The 20000-nt window shown below is 42.5% G+C and overlaps 2 protein-coding genes across 2 annotated transcripts in view; one reads left to right on the forward strand and one right to left on the reverse strand.

Annotated features, from left to right (window-relative positions):
* The window catches only part of LOC137616421 (uncharacterized), a 742648-nt gene that overhangs the window by 337950 nt on the left and 384698 nt on the right, over positions 1 to 20000 (forward strand). The gene's annotated exons all lie outside the window — the stretch shown is intronic.
* Positions 1 to 20000, reverse strand: part of LOC137615875 (receptor-type tyrosine-protein phosphatase T-like) — an 83263-nt gene that overhangs the window by 57130 nt on the left and 6133 nt on the right. The window contains 2 exon segments of the mRNA XM_068345564.1: positions 564 to 633; positions 2419 to 2497. Of these exon segments, the coding sequence (XP_068201665.1) occupies positions 564 to 633; positions 2419 to 2497 (149 nt within the window).

Here is a 20000-nt window from a genome sequence, read left to right on the forward strand (position 1 = left end):
GGGATCAAACGCTAGCCCCTTCTAATAAAAGGCCAGGTCGAAACCAACTTAAACCTAAGAAGCAATTGTATAAGATATGCGCTGCTCTCCTGACCATGAATCGAGCCAATGGCTTTAGGTTTTGATAAAAGAGTAAAAGTTAGATTTATCCATTCGGTTATCTCTGTTACGAAGGAGACAAATAAGTGCAATGGTATCCTTAAAACAAAGCTAAATGGTGCAGATTATGTAAGGGTTTTGATACACTCCTGATGAACGTTCTATGTAGTTGAATTGAACGCGACTGTATCGGAAGATTCAAATTTGTTCCAACCACGTTTCAAGCGTTTGTCTGAATATGGTCATGACCACCATACGAATACATAGATTCAGTTGAAATAGAATACGTCTGGTGTTATATCATCTGAATTTCTATCCTGGTGTTTATCGGATTAAAGGTCTTAATAAGGTCCTTTTGAAATGCGAATGGTTTCCATAAAAGGCTCATGAAAGTCTTAGTCTTAATAATTCAAATGCTTACAAATGTGCACATCAGCTAAAAGTCCTGTTTCGGTGTACCTCACCTCATGATACAAAAGAGTTCCATTAACCTTGGCATCTTTTGGTCGTCTTTTCATGCATTCACTGGAACACCTGAAAATAGCAACATTGCAATTAGTAGTTTTATTAAAGAGAAGCCTGCTAGTGACACTGATTCTGGCAAGCTATTTTAAAGGTTCTGCTTTAATACCCATCTATTGAAATAACCACCAATTAACTATAACCGAAACAAAACAATAATATTCTACAAACATTGAAAAATAATTGGATTGTTTTGATAAGTATTTTTTGGGAAAACCAAATTTAGATCTCAAATGTAAAGAAGGAATTGGATTCAACTCATAAGACTTCACTTATTTTTGACACTCTGAGAGACAACAAATGTTGAATTTTACGAATGACAGTAAAAGATCATTTGTACATTTATGGAGAATCTATTACATTTTTTTTTAATTATTCCCATATAAAATTCTTATTAAAGTGAATGATTACTTTATTCAACAGATTTGTTCGATTATTTAACAAGTTTTCAAATCATAACTAAAAGGTTTTACGTTTACTTCTGGTTATGGTGACATTAGTCAACCTTACAGTTGTTAAGGTATTTTATATATATACATATATATATATATATATATATATATATATATATATATATATATATATATATATATACTGTATATTTATATATATGTATATATATATATATATATATATATATATATATATATATATATATATATATATATATATATATACACTGTATATATATATATATATATATATATATATATATATATATATATATATATATATATATATATATATATGCGGGTGTGTGCATTAATGTTTCCTATAACAGAGAATAGCACCACATGAAAATATGCACGACAGTCACTGCCTCACTCATTCTCTAAATGTTCAATTGTGGATGAACCTCCTGTGTAGTAAAATTCCACGGTATTAGTTTTTCCACCCCTCCACAAAGATGGACCATCAGTAGTTAGTCGAATCCCCTTGGCAAACTGTTTCAGTTACCCATATCTTGCGCGCACTTTCAATCTTCCTTCTTGGAAAGTTCTTTTTTTTTATCAACAATTCAAAACTTTCTGGGGCTTCCGCTTCTTTTACCTTCTAAGCCTATGAATTATACACACGCTTACTATTCCTTTGTCTTTCATTCTTTCCACATGGCTAAACCACCACAAAATAGTTTAATCTATCTTTCCTCCTTGTTATTATTTGTATGATTTCTATGTAGCTACGCGTCCTCACTTTATCAGTTCCTCTTACTCCGAATCTAAAGCGCAAACGATTTACCCCAGGAGTTTGAACCTTCTTTCCTTTCTCTCAAACACAACTTCCACTCTTCTTATAAAGAGAGTTGGCTCAACAACCTGTTCTAACATTCCTAACTGGGCTTTCACTGATACTTTAAGTCTTCTCCTTGTCTATTCTTTACACACACTTTCCTTCCTTCACTAACCTTTGATGTTAGTTCCCTCTTCCTACCATCCTACGAGTATACTCTTGAATACTCACAGTTGTCCTTATTGTCCCATCATAGAATTTTACAAACTCATGAACCTTCGTCCATTGGACTCTCTGACTGTAGTTCTAGCAATCGTACTTTGCCTAGTTTGCAGCCACATTTGAAGATGCACAGACATATACTGTACACATACACACTCACACCTGTATCTATATAGATATCAACATATCTATATTATACATATATATGCATGTATATATGTTTGTATAAAAATGAGTGTGTTTGCATAGATAAACGTGCTTTGTTTATTCTCTAGGCTGCATGAAAAATTTAATCGGTTACTTTGGATACTCTTAATTGCATAGTGAGTAACAATAGTCACTTACCTGTACTTGGCCTGATTATAATAGTAATTATGATCCTGAAATGTCTTGCATTCTTGGTTTGCAACGAGTATTGCTACTCCTGAAAAGAAAGACAAGTTGACGAATAAAACAAAAACACCGATAAAAGTATGTTATGAAAGCTGATGGTAATTGAAGTTATGCAAAGATGAGAAACATTATTCAAGTTAGTATTAGTGAAAAATGTCGTGACATATTAGGATTAGAAAATTTAAAGATATTGTAATCAGCATTGTCAGCAGAGGTTTTTATCACAATTTTTCTTTTGCAAAGTTGTGGTAGCTTATTGGAAACGTCCCTGCATGGCTTTGTGTTGGACGGGACTTCGACCCGTGCGAGCTACATTGTTTCTAGTAGGGTCTACAACCTTAGCATCATGGTGAGCTAGGGATGGAGGTTTTGGGAGCCTTTAAGTCTACTTGCTGAGTTATCGGCAGCCATTGCCTGGCCCTCAGTGGTCCCAGTTAGATGTTCAAGACGATGAAATACAATTACGAAGCATAAACTGGACTCTTGATTTTTCAATCAATATTCCTTATAAGATTTTGGGAAAAATAACTGATGAGACTAACTCTTGTATTGTCCATCAGTAAATAAAAGCTTACTATTGGAAAAGTTCAAAGCCTATTTGAAGAAGCACATCTGCTCTGTTCATTAACTAGATCGTAAATAACATATTTATGGTTTCAGATTTTTTTATTGCAAGTTGGCGCTTTAGTAAGACATGCTATTATTGTAAAAAAAAAATCCTATTAAATTTTTTTTTTTATATGATTCCAAATATTTATTTTGACAACGCTTAGCAATTAAAAGATTATTATACAAATATTTTATTACAATTTGTGACAGTAATTACTCTGTCAAGTTAGCTAAAGGTTTTTAATCCAATAATTACTTACTTTGGGAAATTTCCCACCACAACAAACCGAGATGTTTTGCACCAATGATAAGGAAAGTCTCTGTAAATTATGCAGCGTTGTTTTTTCAAGGTTGTTAAACAATTGCTAGGAATCCTATTGGGTCATATATAGAGAGACTGTATCTTAACTGAATATGTTTTCTGGTCAATTATCTCTTAAGACTTTGCGTTTTTCCTTGTGAAATGGTCTATGAATTACGTCCTCCATGTAAGCAAGATGAAAACTCCTAGATATAACACTCATGGAACCTTTTAAAGTCTAAAGTGGACCAGCCAACCTTCTCTTATGATTTCTGTAAGTTATAATGACATCATTTGTAATGTTTCTTGCACTTCAATTACTATCCCTTTCGATCATAGTGATATAATCATCTTATATCCTACCACTGTTATGACCATCATCATTTTCCGATGACAAAATATTGGTAAATAAACGACTCAATACTCGAGTTTTAGTTTCTCCTTTCCATAAAGAGGGATAATCTTGATAAAGATTCTGTTTTGGTATTATAAAGCGAGAAATAGTAAAAGAAAAATACACTAAGAAATAAAATCCTCATTTCTTTCTAATTTATTAATCGTTTTTACACTCATAAATTACATCAATTATTCGAATCGTTGAAAAGTGGTGTTTCCTGTACTTTTGCAGGAAAAGAAACTCGGGGTGTAAATAGTGTTATGATATCAAACATGTCATTAAGCTTCCTGTCTTTCTCTTTGTCTCTTTGTGTTTGTGTTGATGTGTAACCGTATGTGTTTGTCTTGTGTAAAAGTATCCGGGTTTGTTTGTACTGCTAAAAATGAGAACAAGAATAACTTTTTGGAAACAAATTCAATTCTTGCCGAATTCGGCCATCAAAGACTTGGTACAGTAGTCTGAACTAACAATATTCTATTCAGCGATCAACCGGCAGACCACTGATACAGAGAACAGGTCAGTTGGCTTACAAGAAAATCTGGGGAATTTCTTTTTAGAAAAGAAACCGTCACGAAACTCTTAACTTCATTTGAATACACTGAGAGCAGACCAGGCATACAGGAATTCCTGCAGGGATATTTACGATACTGAAGCAAAGCACTTGCCGAAAAGGTGATTTAGATTATTTTGTCAGAAACATGATAAGTTTGACAAATCAATGTAAGAAGGATAAACGTTTAATGGGCAATAATACTCTGTAATTGATTATCTGAATCCAAAATCGAAATAAAGGAAAATAGATAATAATGGTAATCTTACACACTATATGTAAGAGTTAACATATAACTTTGTCTGTTTTTCAGTCCCAATATTCCTGCTTTTTGTAAAGATTATATGTAAATTATGGATGAATTAAGGATAATTAGAGATGGCAAGCAACCTTTCGTAAAAGATTATCTACTGTTTGACAAATATTGGAAGCACCAAATTGATTTCTCAGATCTTAGTGACTATCATGTTTTATTATTTACTAGTGTACCTGAGCCATCTAATATCACGTCTAAATATATATTATATATATATATATATATATATATATATATATATATATATATATATATATATATATATATATATATATATATATATATATATATATATATATATATATATATATATATATATATATATATATTTGTAGGCGAATGTGGTTTCAAAGTTTACCTCAAGGCCCCTCTCGCCAGGGTATGACTACTTCCTTTCCCACATAAATGTGACAGGAAAGATATGAATATATATATATATATATATATATATATATATATATATATATATATATATATATATATATATATATATATATATATATATATATATATATATTTTTGGGCTCAAGCCATGTCGTCCTGATGGAAGTTCCTCTAAGGTAGCTTCCTAGGGTATATTACAACTACGGCGATATTCCCAGAGAATTTACCTTAAGGTACCCAGAATTCTAACTCCTGGAGCGAATATCCCTAATAAAAGAGCCAGGGATATCGTATAAATCAGAGGACGTATTCTTGACACACCACATGGCAATCTGTACCCCGAACAGAGTTAACACTTCGTAGGGGTCAAATGGCAAGAAAACGAAAACGAGAAAGAAAAGGGGAGAGCCGTTCGTAAGGCCCTCTCTTCTCCCGTTTCGTAAGCGTGCCCTGCGCCGATTCTGGCGCCATCTGCATTCCTTTTCGCGTAGCTTTACAACTCGGTGTTTTTTCCTGTGTTTCTACCAAAATCTTGGATTTACTCTTTAATTATGCTTTCTCCAACTTCTTCTGCTTCGGATAAGTTGAGTACTATTTCTTTTATGTATAAATGTAGGCTCTTGATTAAAATTAAAGTAATTAAAAGAGTTATCTTTGATACAAGAGCTGTTGCCTGCTGGAGGCGTCCTGGACGCTGTCGCTCGCTAGATTAGGATTTATTTGGTTAGCAGAGCGACGTTCCCAGCCCCTTTCGCTTTAATAATTAGCTGCTTAGCTTATTTAGGAATTCTGTTATGATGCTTTAGTAGAGCGCCTGGCGAAAGTTTTGCCTAGGCTGACCGACACTAGTCTTCGTAGCCTAGTTGTTGGCCCTTGTACTTCCTGCATGATAATTAGTCTTCCAAGTGTGATTTTATACTGTTAAAGCGTTAGGCAACGTTATACATACAAGCTTTTTTCGAGTATTTTCCAAGATAGTATTGGAGTGAGTTTCGGTGATTTAGGTAATCGATTCTCTTAGTGCCTAGGCTAGGTTGTCTTTGGCTATTAAGATATTGTCTGTTTCCCCGTTTGCTCCCTTCTCTTCGGGGAAGGGGCAAACCCTTTCCCTCTGCTTAAGCCTTAGGCTTAACTCTAGTGGTTTGTTTGAATTAATTTTCAAATATAACTATGCTGGAGTAGTACTGTACCTTCCTGCTCCAACTGGTTTGGTTCAGAGAAGGACAGTACTGCAGTGTATTAGTCTGAGTCCGTGTTGGTCTAGCGGGGGGCAGAGTCTCCCTTGCTGCCTGACACAGGCATAGGAGGTTTATCCTCCTTGGATCACCTCGGAGGGTTTCTGTAGTTATGATCCCTTCGCTCGGTGACCCCTCAGACTTGTCCTCTTTGCTGTTCCGGGTTCGGGATATGTTCCCTTTCCGGATTAGCAATTCCTTCCTTGCCTTGGTTTTAGGGAGGCAGCCAGTAGTGCCGGCCTCCCTCTCTGGATTTTCCCTGGCTGAGATGGGCTTTCTTAGTTGGGGATGATCCTTAACCAAGGCAAGGTTGGACAGGACCCTCTGTCCTTCCCCTCTGTTTTTTCCATTTTCCTTTGCGTCAGCCGTCTCACATCCGTACCTAGCATAGGTTAGGATGGGGAGCTGACGTGGTCCCCTGTCGGCCGGCAGAGTGTGCCGACCGGTAGAGGCCCTATCCCTTGAGTGCTGCCCGGTCCTTCCTTGGTCCCTCAACCGCTGCCGTCTGTAGATTCAGTAAGCAGTGGTTAGGAAGCCTGACTTAGTGTCTCCCCTTCCTCTCGGCACTCTTTCGGGTGTCGGGCGCGGAGGTACATAGCCTCTTAGCCCGGCACCCATTCTGTTGTCTTCTCTTGTGTTGTCCTTGCCGTCTGCCGGCCTAGTGGCCGACAGTCGGTAGGGGGGTGTTTGCTAGTTCTCTTGCTGTCGGTCGGCGGTGGTTATATGCCTTTGCTGGCCGGTCTCCTTGCTCACCTGCCGGCCGCTATGAGTGGCGGCCGGCGGCCGGGCGCTACCTGGTGTGGATGCCAGCCGGCAGGGTTTACTCACTGCTGCCGACCGGCCTGCTACATCACTCGGTTGGCCGGCCACTGAGAGTGATGGCCGGCAGCTGGGTGCCAACCGGGTAGCTACGGACCGGCAACCACTACCGGCCGGTTCAGGCATAGGAACTGGAGTTCTCCCCCGTCTGGGTGATCCTAAGTTGCATACTTGAGACCTACCTTTGGAAAAGGGGGGGGGGGGGACTGACCGGCAAGAGCCGGCCGACACACCACCCTCATGTACTGTATCAGTTCTTCCCTGTATGGTGTTTTCTACCAGGGGAGACCATGATATAGTAGGTTACAACACTGTCTTTTCTAACTTACTTGTGTTGCCGTGTGCAATCACTTGGTGTTGCCTTACAGGGATGAAAAGAGAATTCTTTTCATCTTTAGCCAGAATGGTAAAATCTTACCTTAGGTGTGAGCTACACCTAATTTCCCTCGGGAAATATGATCTTTGGTTATTCTAGCAAAGACTAACCATTTGATTTTAATGGCTGGTGGGCTTCCACAGGTGATTGTGTGGGATTCACAAGTATGTGTCTTTTCCTTATTCTTTGTGGTCTTGCACGACCCGTTGCTGTAGGCCTATTTCCTTTGGAAATTTTCCATTGGTTAATCTGGCATAGATTAAACATACGATTTTATTATCTGGAAGGCTACAACAATTGGGTGTGCGAGAAATACAAGGATGTGTCTTTCCTTTCCGTTTTGTTATGCTACTGTGCATATCCAGTGATACGTAGTTCACTTGATACTCATGGAAATTTCTTCTCCTTACAGGAGGACCATCCGTAGTGCAGATGTGTTTTCTACAACGTCCGCAGTAGGACTTCTGCGGACATGGTTTTGAAGGAGGCGTGTGGCATGCGCTGTCTCCACGGATGTTCTCCGGTATTGGGTCCCTCAGGTATGTTTCGTATGCACTAACCTATCTATTGAGGCTTTTTCTTTTCGCTTCGCTCAAAATCTGTTTTTGTCTCCCCTACAACGGTGGATTCAAGGGATATAGCTAGGGAGAAGCTTCGTACCTGGGTGAGGGGCTTTCAGAAGATCACCTCTGGACCTTATCTTCCAAATGAAAAGATGAGGGCTTCCTTTTCCCTAGGGCATCAACTGTTACAGTGATTCCCCAACTTCAAGAGGAGGTCCCCCTAATTCAGATCCCTGTGGATGCTGAAGTCGCGGTCGCCTTGCTTAGCATCCAGTTGGACGACAGGATGCCAGACGTGTCCGAACGTCTGGAGGAAGACCTCCTGGCAGAAGGCCAGGATGAAGTTCGAGCTCCGGACAAGGTAGCGGAAGAGGCCGAGAGATGTCGGCTGCTCCGGTTCAGGTCCTTGAACCTGCTCCCTCAACATCGTCTGCTCTCGCAGTAGAGGAGGCCCTCCCTCCATTGTTGGCTTGATCCAACAAAGGCAGAGGGAGAAGAATGGGAAGGCAGCTGCATTGTAACTGCAGGGGCATATCCGGACTGCTATGTCTGGTTGAAGGAGGTACCAGCTTCAAAGGAAGAGACAGAGCCGGAGGAGGTCGTAGTGATAGACCATGCTAGGCTCATGCCTTGCTTTCATCTTCGATGAAAGAGAGGGGCTTCATGTACTCAAAGGTAGCTGTATTTGAGTAAGAGGCTCCCTTCCTTTGTGTCCTCTCCTGCCACAGCCTTCCCCCTTTTCGCTGAAAGGGTTTGCGGCAGTTTTGAAAACAGTCGAGGCTGGCAAGCCTTTCCCCTCCCTGGTGGAGTGTAAACCCTTGTTGCTGGCCTTTAGAAAGGAAGATTAGTAAGCAAAACAAGGACTGGAAGGACGTCCATTTTACCTTCTCAGTCCAGATGGGAGGCGGATTTTGCCGGATGCCGGTTCGGCGAGATCCTCTCTAAGCTGTCTGGCTTTCTTTTGTGTAGAAGAACTCGAGACAAAAGAAAGACTGGCTGCCTCTTTGTTTCTTCAGTCCACTTTTGAGACGATGACAAGTGACCCCAAGGTCCATGAAATGTTCATGGTTGTGATCAAGACTCATCTGGCCACTGTGACGAAGGATCATTACAGCTCCGTCAGGGCGAAGAGAACCGGTAGGGAGTTCGTGTTCGCCCGGGCTACGATGAGGCACGAGCCAAGGAAACTAATCTCCTCCAACAGTTGGGACAAAGACCTTTTCCCTAGTGAATCGGTCAAAGAGGTTGATAGGGCCGCCACGGACGATAGAAATCTTCTCCAGGAGTGGGGCCTGTCTACCAAGAGAAATTCTTCCCCGGATGGGGTCCCCAACCTTTGAGGAAGACTAAAAGGATTAGGATACTTTCTCGGCCAGCTAAGTCAAGTAGACAACAGCAGCAACGGCATTTGCTGATGCCCTCAGTGCCCCAGATGGTGGCAAAAACCCCGACCACACTTCAGTGGGTTCCCCAATTCGTGTCGACACAGTCTCCGGCATTCAACCCATCGTTCGAAGGTCAGTCAACTGCCTGTCGAGCAAGCCTAGAGGAGCAGCCAGAAGTTCGTCTAGGCGCCCCTCAAGGAGAAGGGGTTTCATGGGTGGTCGCGGTCAGAGAGGCAAGACCTCAGGACATCAGTCCGAGCGAGATGATATTGGTAGAAGGGAGTCTCCAACGCTTTTGGGGATCGGTGGACCTTCGATCCCTGGGTCCACAGCCTACTCAAGAAGGGACTGGGCTGGAGCTGGTACAGCACTCCATCCCCATATCCTCGGCGTTTTTCCGATACTCCACCCCCGTTCTGGAGGAGTTCATTCAAGAACTGTTAGAGGAAAAGTGATCCGAAGGGTAAAGTCCATCTAATTCCAAGGGAGGCTGTTTTGTGTTCCCAAGAAGGACTCGGAAAACTCGGAGTCATTCTGGACTTGTCGCCACTTAACAAGTTCATAGCGAACTACAGGTTCAAGATGCTAACAATGCAACACATAAGGACCTTACTGCCCAAGAGGGCATTTACCGCCTCCATAGTTTTGTCAGACGCCTATTGGCACGTTCCAATCTATTGTCGATTCTCCTCCTACCTAAGGTTCAGGCTACAATGAAGACTATACGCCTTCAGAGCCATGCCTCTCGGGCTAAAAATAGCCCCAAGGATTTTCACGATGCTTGCGAACGTAGTTCTCAGTCAATTACGCCTAAAGGGAATTCAGGTAGTAGCCTACCTGGATTTTTGGCTGGTGTGGGCAGCATCCAGGACAGAATGCTTGCAAGCTTCCCTGTATGTGATCCATTTCCTAGATTATCTAGGCTTCAAGATCAACAGAAAAAGTCTCAACTTTCTCCATCTCTAAGTTCCGGTGGGTGTGAATCCACTGGGACCTAATGTCACACCGTTTTCTCCGTCATGGCGGAGAAAAGAAAGGAGATAGCTGGTTCTGTCAAGAGACTTCTAGATTCCGTATGGATATCAGATGCGAACTGGAGAGTGTACTGGGGTCTCTCCAGTTTACTTCGGTGACAGACCCGGTGCTAAGAGCACAGCTAAAGGATGCAACCGGAGATTGGAGTAGTTATGCATCAGATGCGCGAAGAGATCTGAGAAGACCAGTTCCGCTTCGTCGAAATACTCTTCTCAGGCCTTGGTCCCAAGCCAGACTTCTTAGGAAGTCGGTTCTTCTTCATCCACCTCCCCCGTCGGTGACGAGTCACTCAGACGCCTCGAAGGAGGGATGGGGAGTTCACTCTCATCAGAAAAAGGCCCAAGGGTCTTGGTCCAGTCTATTCAAGACCTCTCAGTCATTTTCTAGAGACTATGACAGTCCTTCTTTCCTTAAAGAAAGTCTCCCCGCATCGCTCGATCCACATTAGGTTGGTGCTGGACAGCGGGGGAGTTGTGAGATGCTTGAATCGACAAGGATCAAGGTCACCACCTCTCAACCAGGTGATGTTGGCCATCTTCCGATTTTGGGGGAAGAAGAAATGGTACCTGTCAGCAGTTCACCTTCAAGGAGTCCGCAATGTGACAGCGGACGCTCTATCCAGGTTCACACCGATAGAGTCGGAATGGTCCCTAGACGCAGGACCATTCTCTTTCATTCTGAGTCAAGTCCCAGAACTGCGGCTAGACCTCTTTGCGACGAAAGACAACAAGAAGTTGCCCCTGTATGTGTCCCCGTACGAGGACCCATTGGCGGAAGCAGTGGACGCGATGTCCTTCGACTGGAACAGATGGATCAGGATTTATCTGTTCCCTCCTCACAACCTTCTGTTGAGGGTCCTCAACAAACTGAGATCATTTAAGGGAGTAGCGGCAGTAGTGGCCCACAAGTGGCCGAACAGTGTGTGGTTCCCTCTGGCATTGGAACTACGATTGGAGTTTCGACCGCTACCAGATCCAGTTCTGACCCAGTGAGTCCAGAAGTCAATTGTCTGCGCTTCATTACAGAAAACCCGGACCCAGCAGCTCATGATTTTCTCTCCTTAACAGGTGAGAAAGTGTTTTGGGATTTCGAAAGCCAGCATAGACTTCCTAGAGGATTATAAGTGCAAACCTTTTAAAAGGCAATATGAGTCATCTTGGAGAGAATGGGTAGCCTTTGTCAGGCGAAGATTCCGCAGGAGATCACGACGGACTTCTGCTTATCTTTCTTCATCCATCTCCATGGTTATGGATCGGTAACTAACACGATTTTCACATGTAGGTCTGCTTTGACAAGACCCATTCTATATGCCTTCCAGGTCGACCTCGCTAACGAGATCTTTTATAAAAGTTCCGAAAGCCTGCGCTAGGCTCAGACCTTTAGCACCTCCAAAGCCCAATTCATGGTCTTTAGAAAAGTTCTTCATTTTGCTTCGCTGTTGAACAAGAAGGAGTGTGCGTTAATGGATTTGACCCATAAGTTATCCTCCTTTGTACTCGCGTCCGGGGCCAGGGTTAGTGAGATCATACCCCTCTCGAGAGAGAAAGGTCGTGTTCAGTTCCTGGATGGGTGAACTGAACCTATTTCCGGATCCTACGTTTCTCACCAAGAACGAGTTACCCACCATCAGGTGGGGTCCCTGAAGAATCTGCCCTCTGAAAGAAGATGCATCTCTATGTCCAGTAGAATGCCTAAAGGTCTATCTTCGTAGTACTTCAGACTTCAAGGGTGGCCAACTGGCCAGGGGAGAAACGTCAGGCTCAAAATTTTATCACTGAAACAACTCAGGGCGAAAATCACATATCTTATTCGCAGAGCGGATCCTGACTGTTCACCCACAGGTCACGATCCGAGGAAAGTTGCTTCATCCTTAAACTTCTTTAGTTGTAGGGATTTTGAACATCTTCGTTCGTACACTGGCTGGAAGTCTTCCAGAGTGTTCTTTCGTCACTATGCGAAGCAAGTGCAGCAACTAAGAGGTTCTGTGGTAGCAGTGGGTTGCATCGTTAACCCTGCTGTTTAACTCTGCGAGGAACAGTAGCTTAATTGGGACAATTAATTCCAGGGTGAGTATGTAGTCACATGTTGTACTACAAACTATGTGAGGGTACTGCGTGACCCACGTTGACTGTTCCAGTTTCAAAGGTGAACCCAGCATAAGTGCAAACATGCGTGCCGAGCGTTTCTAACGCTAATGTGACTGATTAGTAATACAGACTTTTGACCTTGATACTTTGGTATCTTAAAAGTGGCTCCAATGTTTTTCTTTCAGACAAACAAGTTTCTGTTTACTATCATACTTATGCTTAAAGTTTTAGTTATCCTCCTCTTATATATAGATATATATATATATATATATATGAGTGTGGTTAACCTGTTTGTTTATTGTCTGTCAATAAACTGGTTCTTGAGAACCTTGCGTCTCCTTCACCTGTGAGCATTCATTCTATGTATATTTACCTGGGGATAATTCTAATAGAATGTTCCCTTATGCAAGCTAATATTGCATTGGTTTATGCTTTTCCCTAGCTGGAGGACTCCATCCCATAAAGGGATGGTGGCGGATTTACGAGTTTCCTCCTAAGCGGATATAAACCTTTGTCCAATACGTGTTTTGAGCGGAGGACTGGTCGATATTTCATATTGACACAGTGATTCTTTTCGAACTTCGCTTTACCTAGTATGGGGTGAGACCACTATACTCGCTTGCCTGGGGTTCATACTTAGATATATGTACTCTTCGAGACTTTCCCAGAGTCTAGTAAGACTCTTCCCTGTTGGGGGCAGGAAGCTCTATCATGGTTTATGATTAGTTGAAAAGATGTATGACGGTAACATCTTAGGTCTCTAGGTCGCGTCGACTGGGGGAAATACTTCTGAGGAGTACGGCACATTTTGAGAATCCACAGATACAGTAATGCTCTGGTATACTTCCATCAGGACGACATGGCTTGAGCCCAAAAAACGGATTTTGAGCGAAGCGAAAAATCTATTTTTGGGTAAGATGGCCATGTCGTCCTGATGGACCCGCCCTTCCCTTTCTATGAAAGGGCCGTAGGACCCCTCCCTACATACAGTATCTGTAGCACCTCGTGTTTCGCTACAAGGAATGCAGATGGCGCCAGAATCAGCGCAGGGCACGCTTACGAAACGGGAGAAGAGAGGGCCTTACGAACGGCTCTCCCCTTTTCTTTCTCGTTTTCCTTTTCTTGCCATTTGACCCCTACGAAGTGTTAACTCTGTTCGGGGTACAGATTGCCATGTGGCGTGTCAAGAATACGTCCTCTGATTTATACGATATCCCTGGCTCTTTTATTAGGGATATTCGCTCCAGGAGTTAGAATTCTGGGTACCTTAAGGTAAATTCTCTGGGAATATCGCTGTAGTTGTAATATACCCTAGGAAGCTACCTTAGAGGAACTTCCATCAGGACGACATGGCCATCTTACCCAAAAATAGATTTTTCGCTTCGCTCAAAATCCGTTATATATATATATATATATATATATATATATATATATATATATATATATATATATATATATATATATATATATATATATATATATATATATATATATATATATATATATATATATATATATATATATATATATATATATATATATATATATATATATATATATATATATATATATATATATATATATATATATATATATATACATATATATATATATATATACATATACATATACATATATACATATACATATACATATATATATATACATATACATATACATATACATATACATATATATATATATATATATATATATATATATATATATATATATATATATATATATATATATATATATATATATACATACATATGTAATTTATATAAGTATATATATATTTTTGGGCTCAGGCCATGTCGTCCTGATGGAAGTTCCTAAATGGTAGCCTTCTAGGGTATATTTGACTATAGCGATATTCCCAGAGAATTTTACCTTAAGGTATCCAGAATTCTAACTCCTGGAGCGAATATCCCTTAAATAATCTCACAGGGATATCACATAATATCAGAGGACGTATTCTTGACACGTCACATAGCTATCTTCGCCCCGAACAGTATTAACGCTTCGAGGGGGATATAATGACAAGAATCCGAAACGAGAATGAAAAGAGAGCCGCTCATAAGGCATCTCTCCTATTCCGTTTCTAGTGTGTATCATATGAAGGCGGTAGCGCCCTCTTCATTCCTTTTCGTGTAGCTCTACTACTCGGTGTTTTCCCTTGTGTTCTCTAGTTATTTTGGATTTAATTCAACTTTTTGATAATTTCTCCGGCCTCTTCTGCCTCTGGAAAGTTGAGTATTATCTTTACTATGTATAAATGTAAGCTCTTGTCGTTTTGAATTAAATCAAAAGTGATATCAACGTAAACAAGAGCTGTTGCCTACCGGAGGTATCCTGGATGCTATCGCTCGCTCTTATGGGTCAGTCAGTTAGCTGGAGCGACGTTCCCGGTTTGTTACGCTTTAATAATTTAGCTATTTAGCTACTCAAGAAATGCTTATACTGTTCGGTCAGTTTTAGCTCGGTGATTTCGACACAGGTCGAGGTACCGATCTTGCCCTTCGAGAGGCTTCGTAGCCTAGACGTCTGGCACTAGTACTTTCATGCATGGTATAAGTTTTTCCGAGTGTTATATTATTGAAGCTATAGGCAAATATTTTATACATGTAAGATATTGTTGAATGTTTTTCTAAGATTGTATACGAGAGAGTTTCGGTGATTTAGGTAATCGATTCTCACCTTACCTAGCTAGTATTCTAGGTACAGTAGTATACTTTCGCACATCCCCGATTGTTCATTTCTCCTCCGGAGGCCAAGTTCAATCCCTCTCTCCCTCGGAAAGCCCTCGGCTTACTCCTAGTGGTTGTACCTGTATATTAATCCAGGTATTACTATTCTAGGATTTATCTGCCCTGTCCTGATAACCAGAGTGACTGGTTTTTGGGTTTGGGCAGAACTTCAGAGTTTTTAGTCTGTGGTCTGCTTCTTCCTAGCATGGAGAATGAGTCTCCTTTGCTAGGTTAGGGGCAGACACAGGAAGCTTTGCTTCCCTAGTCCATGTCGGAAGGATTCTGATGATTCCTTCCTTTAGTGGCCTACCAGACTGTCCTGTGTTGTTTTTTCTCGGGCTGGAGAATGAGTTTCTCGGTGCCCGGTGAAATAACTTCACCTAACTTTGTTCTGATTGGGAGGAGGATAGCAAGCATTGCCAGTCTTCCTCCCTAATAGACAACTCTTGGTTAGGATGAACTTCCCTAACTGCCGAGTGTGTCTCTTGCTAGAACGAAGTCTTTAGGACCCTTATCCCTTCCCCACCTCTCTTTCTTTTATTTTCCTTTGGCCATAGTCCTTCTTCCGTACCTAGCATAGGTTAGGATGGAGGACCGGCTCAGCTCTGTGCTGGCCGGCATTACGTGCCGGCCGGCAGAGACCATTTGTTCTTTGCAGAGTGAGCCCCAGACCTCCCTTGGTCTCTCTTCCATGTCTGCCGGTAGAGCCTGGCAGGCTGTGGATTCTTTGGAAGCCTGAATGCTACATTCTCCCGTTCCATAAGTTCACTCTTTCTGGATGGAAGGTCGTATGGCATGCCGCCTTATAACATTTCATCCATACTGTTTCTCTGACTATTGTGTTGCACCCCTATCCCGGCTGCCGGATTGACAGCCGACAGCCGTGCAGGTAGAGGTTCTCTGGTTCTTGGCTACTGTCGTCTGGCATGGGTTTTATTACCTTTGCCGGCCGGCAGTGGAATCACAGCCCGAATCTGCTGGCCGTTATGATTAGCGGCCGGCAGCCGGGTATTAGTGTTTTCAGCCGTTGGCTGGCAATGATTGCCGGCCAGCACACAGTCGTGAATCAGTGGGCTACCGCCTATTAGTTAAAGATAGTATATCTTTGATCTATAAAGGGGTAGATGCCGGCCGGCACGGGCTGGCGTACGCCGGTACGTACCGACACGTGCTGGCTGGCACAACAGCATGCGATGTACAGTAGTTGCTATATTCGTAGTGTAGTACACACTGCATTAGTAGAAACTGCTGTACAGAGTTTGTGATAACACTAAAAGTTCTTCATCATACTTAATGTTATCTTGTACAGCCTTTTGTTGAGACCGTACATTAAATAGAAAGTGAGTTCTTTCTGTATTCTTTCGATCCCATATATCAAAACTACACATTAAATTTCCATTTATGAAATTACATAAGGTATTCTAGTATAGAATTAACCTTAGTTTTAATATCTTGGGAGGTTACGGCAATTGACTGGACAGGAAATACAAGTATGTGTCTTTCCTTCTTTCTTTTATAGCTTTTCTATATAAGGTAAATGTTTCAATATAAGTGAAAAGCTTTCACTTGATAATCATGGATTTTTCTTTTCTTTACAGGAGGACCATCCGAAGTGCGGGAGTGTGTTCTGTAATGTCCGTAGTATGTTCTTCTGTGGACATCAACATTGTAGGAGGCACGCAGCATGCGCAGCCTCCGGAGGTGATCTCCGGTATTGGGACCCTCAGGTTTGTACAGTATGTTCTAACCTGATTACTGAGGCTTTTGACGACCCCAAGTCGATGGAGTCAAGGGATGCTGCCAGGGAAAAAGTTACGATCCTGGGTGATGGGTTTTCAGAAAAACACCTCAGGCCCCTACCTTCCAAATGAGAAGATGAGGGCCTACCTTTTCCCTAAAGCATCAGCCGATGCAGTCATTCCTCTACCTCAGGTGGAGATACCAACTGCTCAGAATCCGGTGGATTCTGAAGTCTCGGCCGCCCTTCAAGACATCCAATTGGACGATAAGATGTCGGAGGTGTCGGATTCTACAGAGAAGGACCTTCTAGGAGAAGGTCAAGGGGAGGAGCTGTGCCAGGCTCCTCAAGTAGAAGAGGAAGAAATCGATGAGGTGTCGGTTACATCGGTTGCAGACCCAGAACCTGTTCCCTCTACATCGTCTGCTATCCCAGATGACCTGGGAAGGACTCTTCCTTCTATTGTTGAGATGATCCAACAAATTCAGAAGAAGAATGATGAGAAGGAGGCTGCAATGAAACTGGAGATATGTAGGCTTGCAGCATCACGTGGGCCCCAAAAGCGACTCAACGTGAAGGATCTTCCTTTGTGCTGGCATACCAATCCTTGGAGGTATGCCGAACATATGCCAATGACAATCGGGAAGATCGTCCTATCTGAAAAGTTGGGAGCAATTTCCCTGGAAGAGGTGGAATTTTAGACCAATAAAGATTCCTACCCGGACTGTTATGTCCGCCTTAGGAAGGAGCCAGCCTCAATGGAGGAGACTGATCCAAAGGAGGCCATAGTTTTTGACCATAGTAAAGCTCAGGTGTTACTATCGAGCTCGATGAAAGAGAGGGGCTTTTCGAACTCAAAGGTGCCAGCCTTGAGTAAGAAGCTTCCCTTTTTTGTGGCCTCACCTACCAGAGCCTTTCCCTTCATGGAAAAGGGATATAAGGCAGCCTTAAAGGCGGTGGAGGCAGGGAAACCATGCCCCTCCCTCGAGGAGTGCAAGCCGTTATCTCTGACCTCACCCTTGGACCAAGGAGTCTGGAAGGACGTACACCTTACCTTCTCAGTCGGGAAGCTGGAAGCTGATGTTGCTGAACGTCGGTTCGGTGAGGAACTCCCTAAGCTGTAGGAGATTCTCTTGCGCAGGGAGCAAGAGACGAAGGAAAGACTTGCGGCATCGATGTCATTGCAAACAACATTAGAAACGATGGCAAGTGACCCCAAGATCCAGGACATATTCATGGTAGTGGCCAAAACCCATTTGGCCGCAGTTACGAAGGATCTCTATAGCTTTATTAAAGCTAGGAGAGCCTGTAGAGAGTTCGTGTTCACCTCGGCTGCAGTGAGGCACGAACCGAGGAAACTGATCTCCTCTCGTATCTGGGGTAAAGACCTCTTTCCCAACGATGTGGTTAAAGAGGTAGTAGACAAGGTCGCCACAGAGAATAGGAACCTTCTCAAAAAGTGGGGCTTAGATCTTAAGAGGAAGTCTTCTCAGGATGAGGGTCCTCAACCCAAGAGGAGGACAAAAAGGCCTAGGCCATCTTGTCGGCCGGCTATACCTTACTGACAGCAACAACAGCAACAACTTCCTGTGACTGCGGTGCCTCAGATAGTGACACAACCTCCAACCACGTACCAGCTGGTACCTTAACAAGTAGCTAGTTTTTAACCCAGCCTTCGAAAGGCAGACCTCTTCCTTTCGTTCGAGGGCTAGAGGAACAGCCAGAGGTTCTTCTAGATGCCCTTCAAGAGGAAGGGGATCCAGGGGAGGATGCTGTCAAGGAGGCAAAGCCTCAGATCCACAACAGCAGAAATGAGATGCTTCCAGTAGGAGGGAGGCTACAGCTATTTAGGGATCGCTGGACCTTCGATCCCTGGGCCCACAGCCTAAAAAAGAATGGACTATGTTGGAGTTGGAGCAGCCCTCCACCTCAATTTCCTCAATTCTCCCAACACTCAACCCCCGTTCTGGAAGAATATGTCCGAGAGCTCTTAGACAAAATAGTGATACGGAAAGTTAAGTCCATCAAATTCCAAGGGAGGCTGTTTTGTGTTCCAAAGAAGGACTCAGAAAAACTCAGAGTTATTCTAGACTTGTCGCCACTCAAGAAGTTCATAATGAACTATAAGTTCAGAATGCTCACACTTCAACATATAAGGACCTTACTGCCCAAAAGGGGATATACTGTCTCTATAGACTTGTCTGACGCTTATTGGCACGTTCCAATTAATCGCCACCTCTCCTCCTACCTAGGCTTCAAGTTACATAGAAAACTTTATGCCTTCAGAGCCATGCCTTTCGGGCTAAACATAGCCCCAAAAATTTTCACGAAGCCCGCGAGCGCAGCCGTCCGTCAATTACCCCTAAGGGGGTCCAAGTAGTAGCCTACTTGGACGACTGGCTGGTGTGGGTAGCATCCAGGACAGAATGCATACAAGCTTCTAAGATAGTGATCCAGTTCCTGGAACATTTGGGATTCAAGATCAATATAAAAAAGTCTCGACTTTCTCCAGCTCAAAAATTTCAGTGGTTGAGAATCCATTGGAATTTGGAGTCACATCGACTTTCTATTCCTGGGAAGAAGAGGAATGAAATAGCAGGATCTGTCAAGAGACTGCTGAAATCCAAACGAATATCAAGATGTTAACAGGAGAGAGTGCTGTGCTCTCTACAGTTTGTTTCAATAACAGATCCAGTGCTAAGAGCACAGCTAAAGAATGCAACAGGAGTTTGGAGGAAATACGCATTAAACGCGCGAAGAGATCTAATAAGACCTCTACCGACTCGACTGCGAACGCTTCTCAAGCCGTGGTCCAATGCCAAGCAACTGAAGAAATCAATACTTCTTCAACCTTCTCCCCCGTCAGTAACTATCTTTTCAAGTCATTTCACATCAACTTTCTAGAAGCCATGGCAGTACTTCTGACTTTAAAGAAGGTATCTCCTCGCCACTCGACCCACATAAGACTGGTTCTAGACAGCGAGGTGAT

Source organism: Palaemon carinicauda, chromosome 22, assembly GCF_036898095.1.
Source record: "Palaemon carinicauda isolate YSFRI2023 chromosome 22, ASM3689809v2, whole genome shotgun sequence".
In the NCBI taxonomy this organism is placed as follows: domain Eukaryota; kingdom Metazoa; phylum Arthropoda; class Malacostraca; order Decapoda; family Palaemonidae; genus Palaemon; species Palaemon carinicauda.